At 34.0% G+C, this 8,155-nt stretch overlaps 2 protein-coding genes across 2 annotated transcripts in view; both read left to right on the forward strand.

Annotated features, from left to right (window-relative positions):
- LOC105626272 overlaps positions 1–672 on the forward strand; it is a 49,594-nt gene extending 48,922 nt beyond the window's left edge. Inside the window, exon 14 of the mRNA XM_012207576.1 lies at positions 505–672. Coding sequence (XP_012062966.1) covers positions 505–672 — 168 coding nt within the window. The remainder of the gene's footprint in view (positions 1–504) is intronic.
- Positions 673–1,777: 1,105 nt separating this feature from the next.
- On the forward strand, positions 1,778–7,165 carry LOC105626519. The gene is made up of 6 exons (XM_012207818.1): positions 1,778–2,118; positions 2,521–2,751; positions 3,173–3,579; positions 4,014–4,596; positions 5,169–5,810; positions 6,490–7,165. The coding sequence occupies exons 1-6, from the start codon at positions 1,778–1,780 to the stop codon at positions 7,163–7,165; spliced, it is 2,880 nt and encodes a 959-aa protein (XP_012063208.1).
- Positions 7,166–8,155: the final 990 nt, after the last annotated feature.

Below are 8,155 nucleotides of genomic sequence, written 5' to 3' on the forward strand. Positions count from 1 at the left end.
GTGTGTGTGTGTGTGTGTGTGTGTGTGTGTGTGCGGGTCGTGTGTGTGTGTGTGTGTGTGTGTGTGTGTGTGTGTGTGTATTAGGTGTGGGAAAAAATTCGTGGCGTTTTTCCCGTTAGATGACATTAAAAAAACGCCACGAACTTTTTTCCATACCTAATACATATTATGTTAATTCTTATATATTATAATATATATCTCTAATATATATTATGTTAATATATTAATTCTATATTTGTATATATTTATATATAAGCTTATATAGTTGTCACTTTTATCTAATTCATTATTATCATATCTTTTTCTAAGTGTAAAAAATAAATCAGTGAAAGAAATTAAAACTTTTATCATTATAAATATTTCGACTGCATATTTTTTCCTGAACATTTCTGGAATTTATCGAATTATTTAATTGTCAATTTTATATAGCATTTTATATTGTAATTCTTTCTAAAAAAAATACGACATTCCGAAAAAAAATGAGAACTTGTTTTTGCATTTTAGGAAAATCAGTCGCCCGTGAAGACTATTCATGAGAACGCAGCGACATCCAGCAATGAAACAACGAATCCAGAACCGAACAAGTTTCTTCAGAGCAACATCGAGAAGCTTGCTTCCGCTCTCAGCAACAAAGTCACCATTAAAGTGAATCCGGAAAATAGTAGTCGATAAGAATCGAGTCGAAAAGACGTAGTAACAATCATCTTGTATCTTCGTAAATTTTGTACATTTTTGCACGTTTCGCTAACCACCATTTCGACTTAATTATATAAGAAAAGGCACTCTCCCTATTGGCGAGATTCTTTTACACCTACATGTTTTTATATCTTATTTATTATCGTATTATACACCGAAAGTAAGGAGCTAATTCTTATTAATCGAGACGAGGTTTCACGACCAGTATTTATCGCGTAGTCTTAAATGTAATCTACTGCGGCTATGTACGAATCTTAACGAAAAATTCGACGAAATGTTGAATTTTTAAATAAAATCGACGACACGTAATAATATAATAATATTTGATCTTGAACCTCTTATCGATTTCCTAAATTAATATACGAAATCCATGAGGCATTCAAGTTTTTTTATTAATTAAGATTAAGAACATTGTGGCCATGATTAAGAATATACCTACGAATTTTATTACGAATTATGGACATAAACATAATAACCAAAAAATATTAATTTTACGACTTTAATGTTAACCTTTCGGAGCTGACACTGGATCTATAACTCATTTAATTTAATTAAAAAGCACTAATTAATTTCAAAGAACTAAAATGAATGAAAATACTCGTGTAAAAAAATAAAAACTAAATATATTTTAACAAGAATAATTTAAATTTGAAACATAAACATTAAAAAAATTAAATGACATTTTTTACAAAAAGATTTATGATTATGAGATTATGAGATCTCTTCATTCCTCTCTCAAAAAAAACACGCGTGCGTGATACGTAAAGTGCTTAATTTTGAAGCATTTGTCTCCATAGCACTCGATTTTGGTCAACCTCAGAGGGTCAGTATTGCATGAGCATATTTAAGTATTACATACTTATAATTTTTTAGAACGTTTCCCGAGAAGCGAGAAGTTGTCTGTGAATAATGACGGTACGCATCTTCCCCTGACGTTTCGATCAAGGAAGTGTTAATCCAGCACGGTTAGGTACTGGGAGGTAAATGAGCGCTTTAAAAATCCCTCGTTCATGCAGAATCTCATAGATGATTCGTGCGGTGCGATACCATCCCCTTCCTCGCCACGCGAGAGAAGCTATCCATGAACGCGTCACGTGGAACAAGATTGTCCGATCGGTCGCGGGGTAACAGAATACATAAATTATTGCTGTCGGAGTACCACGAGTTCTCTGAGACTATTTTGGTGGAGTCGCCGTTCGCGGAGACCACGAGAAACGGACGAGGGATTCGTCAGGTCTCTCTGGGTCTTACACCGACTAAGTTGATCGTTGCTGCCGACGTTCTTCAGACTAATCCCGGTTTCTTTTGCCCGTCTTATATTGACGCTAGTATTGAGAGCTTCGAACTCGTATCTGTGTATCCCTTAGAATATGTTACGCTCAGTGTGTTTAGGAGAAGACGTCGCAGGACTCTGAAGGCAAGGTATACTCCTTCAGACAAAGGGGTATAAAACAATAGTCTCTATTTTTTTTTCCTCTTGCAGAGCCTTTACACTCGTAACTCTTAACAATAGTATTGATATGTATTACAATATCATTGCGCAGATATTAAATATGGTAAAAAAGCTGTACAATGATGATACAACAATGGTTGTTCCAAAATTTATTGTCAGTGCAGAAATATATATTTATAGTGCATGTAACGTAAACTATAAATTTTCAATGCTGAAAATTTTCAATGCAGTAAATTTTGGAACATAGCCGATATTAAAAGTTACAAGATGGGAGCCCTGAAATTGAAAAATACAAAGCAAATACTTTAATCAATTTTCTCTTAAAGAAAGTGAATTTTTACATTCGATTTATCTTAGATTTATTGCCCTAGATTCATTGACGGTCGAGTTAATTATTACGAGCTCGGTGGTGAGCGACGTAGGGTTCCTTGGAAAATCTGGTGCGAGCAAATACGAAGATTACTAACATACAAGACAAACGGTAGCTCGTTGTCTGAAACGACAGCAGCGAGCTCGTCGAGCAGTAGCGCCTTATATTTGCTATCATCTGAAATAGAAATCAGGAGTAATCGCGATGCGAGATGCAAAAGATCGATATTCAGGTGATGATCAATGTAAATTAATTTTTATCTTTTTACATTACTCATATTTTTCGCGAATGTATTTAACAACTAAATTTATTTTTATAGGCGAATTTAGAGTCGATTTTGTGCAAAAACGTTTCAATTCTTTTGACATCATGTGAATAATTGTAATTAGTATTTATGAGTTCAGTGAATCTGAACATTGTCTTCAACATATGTTTTTGAAAAATGTTCATAATAAATTATAACCTCACAATAATTTTAAATTACATAATCTTATTTTTCGGATTTTGATCTCCAAAATGAAAGAGATCGTTTAATTATATTAATTTCAAACAAAAATACATTAATTTAAAATACACCATAAATATTAATTAGGCAATTTTTGAACGAATACTGATTAGTGATAATATCACGTCCAAAAAAAAAATGCGTACAGAGTATGGAGTCATTATGGAGGTGCCGGCGACTATGTTGCTCCAACATGGACCGAGAAGAACTTGTATCTCGGACCGAGTTACAATGAGTTGATGAACGGCAATTATACACCGGTTCCGGTGAGATTCGCTGGAGCCAGCTTAGAGGATCTTAGATACGAGCTGGAAGATCGCACATCGCGTTACATCGCTTGCGAGAAATCCTGTCACAGTTGGCCGTGTCAGACAAAGTTTGATGGTCGAGCAAGATTTCAACGTGCCGGCGGACTCTGTAATGTCCTTTTCGCAAGAAGTCGCAATGTATGTCATTGCGATTACGCCGCAAGTTGCAAAAGTTCGCCTTGCAACGTCTGTCAACTGGATAACAGTGTCGGCATAAATGTTCTTGGAAAGCACAGCCGATATCACGGTTAGATTTGCGAAAGTCATAAATTTTCCTTATCTACTTTCCTTAGATACTTTTTAAATTCAAGTTTCCCTAATAATAGAAATTTAACCCATAACTGGAGCGTAACTAGATACTGGTGGTCCCTGGGAATAATTATTTCAATTTTATTCTTCACAGTTTTGTTCTTTTATGTAGACTAATTATCGTATATTTATGATAATTTCAAGTATTCTAATTTTTTATGTAAATGACATTTTTTTATTTTCTTTATATAATAACTTTTAATAACATAAAGACTTTGAAAATTTATTTTTAAATATATACTTCTGTTATGGGTTTAAAAAATTGTAAGAACAATAATATAATTTATCGATTAAATGAATCCAATAAATATATTAGAAATGCAAATATTCCAAACGAAATACATTACATTATTAACATTCAAAAACATTTAGAACGTCGAAACATGTTTTTCGAAGACGATTTCGTAGAGCATGTGGAAAATAAGTATGGCAAACGCCAACAACAATATCAGAATGAACCGAAAGGGACTTTAGCAAAAATATCGCGTTTTGGCTTCGGTGTGTCGGAGAAATGCAATTCCGAATTGATTCTGGGTCCTTATCGCGGTGATTCGGGCTACAAGGATGTCATTGATGCTCGTAAGTTGCTCGAGAACGGCGTAACAATTTGGGAGGACAATTGTCGATCCTTAAAGGGTCAGAGACATCCGCGAAGATACGGCTTATCTTCGGCAGCGCATTTTTTCCATGCGCTCGGCCCGTGGTCGGTGCAACCTGGCGAGCGAGAATCCGTACAGACTCTCAGATCACCGAGTGCGGTCAACATTCGCAGACAGCCCTCAGATCCGGAGCTGAGACTTCCAGTTTCGCGCCGCCAGTTGACAGCCAGCATCTCTTGCACTGCCTTGACCCCTGGCGGATCCAATATTATTAGTGCCGTCACTAGAGGACGAGTGATACTCTTCTGGACGCCAGAATATTGGTACAGGCCTCAGGCAGCAGTGGCTGCCTACAGGTGATACAAAAAGAATATTTGTCATAAAAGAATATTTGTTTTAAAAGCCATATAAGGGTCAATATAGTTTACTTGCTGTTTATAGATAACATATATATATAACATTATATATATAATATATATATTATATATATAATTATATATATAATTATATATATAACATTATATATAACATATATATATAACATTACATGGATCGTTAAATTTTTATTGCATCCATGTAAAAAAATCTCATATTTTCATTTTAATGTTAAAAAATGTTTCCTAATTTGAATTTGACCATCAGTTTTCAATGTTGAATACAATTAGCAAAAATCGTAACGCTTAGGTAAGCCATATTGGATACAATCATTTTATACAATCAATTTATATTTTAACCAACGAAAAATCAATTCATTAACTTCTTCTTAACTTCAAAAATTTTAGAGTGAGAATTTAATTTTAATTGTCCAATTTCAATTGCATTTTTTCATTAAATAATTTGAGAAGAGATCGTTTGTCGTAAAAGAATTATATATCATTAGATATCAGCCTGTAATCAGTTATGTCTTATACAAAGCATCTTATGACAGAGAGCTAAGGCATCATTTAGCGTCTCTTCAGAATTTTCGACGCGGGAAGGAGAAGCAATCGAAAGGAAAATTCTTCTACCGACGAAAAAATCGGATATCAAGCGAGAATGACAATACCGAAGTTGCGATTACAAGAAAATCCAGCAGTCTCTTGGACCGCGTGCTTTCTATCAACGGCGCACGCAAACGCAATGGAAAGACGAACAGAAACGTCAATGTCGAGGAAGGCACGGCACAATTGCGGAGATTGTTAAGGATGAATCTTCGTATCACCATGTGGGACCTGGATAGCACTACCTTCGCCGCGCAACTCACGTCGATCGATCGTGATCTCTTTGTTCGCATTCCCACGACCGAGATTGAGGCGCTGATCTACCAGAAATCGTCGCGCAACGCACCAAATTTGGGTGCGTGGATCGCCTTCAGCCACCGGATCGCCTGCCTGACCGTTAGCGAGATCCTCGCGATTAAGCAGCTCGACATGAGGACTAGGATCATGACGAGATTTATCAATGCCGCTGACAAGTGTCTTGCGCTCGGCAATTTTCAGTCTTGCAGATCCATCCTGGCTGGTCTACAGGCTCCACCGATTTATAGGCTTCGGAGAAGCTGGTCGTATCTGAGGACTCATCACGCCAGCAGGTTTCCTCTCGTTTAAGATCCATTAGAATTTCCTAATTAAATATCAAAGAAAAAATAATTCCTTTTGATATTTAATTAACAATATTTATCGTAAATCTTTCTTATGAATAAGTTTATCATATATTTTTAATGCACAGTCAAAACATTCTGTTAAATTTAACACATTTTACGTGTGCTAAACAGTCCTCATTCAAATTTAAAACATAAGATAAATATGTTACGAAGTAATATAAATTATATAAAAATTAACACAAAAAATGTAACATTGACACAATTTGCGTAAGCACATTTTTTTAGTAAAATTTACATTTATAATATGTTGAAACATTTTATTCATTTATCTTAGAATTTATGTTTTAGAATAAATTATTTTTATGTTATTTGTTCACTTACGCATAGATTGTATTATTTTGACATAAAAAAATATTGGATATTAATTTAATACAAGATATTCAAATAACAGAGTCACGTTAAATAAATATTTGATATATTAAAAATTCAACATAAAAATTTCAACAAGAATTGTTAAATACAAAATGTTTTTTTTTATTGTACACACGAATAAATTAATAAATTAATAAATAAAACCTGAGAAATACTTCCCGATTCTTCCTTTGTTAATTACTCTGTTTCAAAAAAACAAAAAATGTTTTAGTACCGACAATCATATATGTTTTAGATACGCGACAATGGAGAGGCTGTCCAAGATTTATAAAAGCCCACGATGTTCAAAGTATCGAAAAGTCTGGACCGTAGCAAAACGTAATCCACCTTGTATGCCATACGTTGGTCATTTTCTGATTAAGGTTCTGGGATTAAATAGCCTGAAAGAAATTCAAACGAATTTTGCACCGTTTTTCACAAAGAAACAATTAACCGCGCGAATTCCTGGGACTTCAGAGTCTTTGTCTATTAATAATAACTTCAACGATCATCATTCAAGAGATGACAAGAATCTAATAGAATCCAAGCAATCTTTAGCTAGGCGCATTTTTACAGCGACACTTACTAAAATGAAATTCACGACCCACCAGAACGTCACTGATGAAACTAAGGGCGATGTCTGGACGTGCGGGCAGCGATATCTTGCACGCAGGTTTTTTAATCGTTGGCGCGTGTTTACTTTGGAGATGAAAGTACGCTCGCAAAATAATAGGAAATTGAAAAATGCAGATTTGAGGAGAAGACGCGTTATCGACAACGCAGCCTGGCTGACAGACTGCCAGAGATTCGCGTTGGGCTACAATTTTCCATTAAACTCTTTTGCATGCGAATATCTTCTGAAGGCGCGTTACAGAGAGGACCGCGAAAACTTCTTCATCAGTCTCATGCTGGAACCGCCGAGGACAACTTGAATCTGCATTGCAAATCAGGATTACATTATCGACGATTGATGTGCAATCGCCAATTTTAATTATTATCATGCATTCATCTCGACAGAGAATTGTAATTATTTTATTATTTCGAGCGCAACAAAACAGATAAAATATCGATATATTAGCAAAGTACGCTGATTGTTTATCCGTAAAAATATTCTCTTTAAGACAATGATGACATACTGGAATGTTCAGTTATTTACGATTTATACAGAAATATTTTTACTCAATGAAGTATCATCTACACGCTTTGTACGATTATTATTGCTATAAACTTTAATAATACTTTAATAAATAAAGTTTCGGATATTATATCTCCAAATATTAGATAATGAGTATTAATTGATATTCTACTGTATACTTCTACTTAATTTGTTATAATTTTTTGTCTGAGAAAAAATTAAGACAATTTCTTTATCATCGTTTTATTCCGAACATAGTATATACAATTGTTATTTTACACATATTATATGTGTGTATATTATACATATATAAATATATATGTATATACACTTACATATATAATATATTATCTATTAAATTTCTCAGTCATAAACTTAAAAAAAGAGTGTGATGGTCGGAAAAGTGAATCTCTGAACTCCCTGAATAGATACCAGATTCTGACTAGATAACAATGTAGTTTCGTGTATGTACAATTGAAAATGAAATATCTACGTTATCGATTTAAAAGAATAAAAGTAATGTAATATACATATAATAACGGACAAAGGGAACAGTCTTTTTCTGGCACAAAATCGAACGTAATCCTCCACCGATCGTGTCGCAATCATCGAAACCAATCTTCGAAATGTACAAATTCTCTTTTATATATATATATATAAAAGAGATATTCGTAATTCTAGAAAGATCCCGCTCAAATGCGCCCCCAGAATAATTATCTCGCATGACAAATCTATTTACGTATAAAACAAATATATATATATATATATATATATATATATATATATA

The sequence above is a fragment of the Atta cephalotes genome (genome assembly GCF_000143395.1).
Source record: "Atta cephalotes unplaced genomic scaffold scaffold00005, whole genome shotgun sequence".
NCBI lineage: Eukaryota > Metazoa > Arthropoda > Insecta > Hymenoptera > Formicidae > Atta > Atta cephalotes.

What these genes read in the sequence shown, in the direction of transcription:
- LOC105626519 (XM_012207818.1), top strand. Translation starts at nt 1,778, where the DNA reads ATGAACGCGTCACGTGGAACAAGATTGTCCGATCGGTCGCGGGGTAAC. An exon ending in AAAGCACAGCCGATATCACG is followed by an intron (nt 3,580 to 4,013) that starts GTTAGATTTGCG and finishes AAAAACATTTAG; the next exon opens with AACGTCGAAACATGTTTTTC. An exon ending in AGGACTCATCACGCCAGCAG is followed by an intron (nt 5,811 to 6,489) that starts GTTTCCTCTCGT and finishes TATATGTTTTAG; the next exon opens with ATACGCGACAATGGAGAGGC.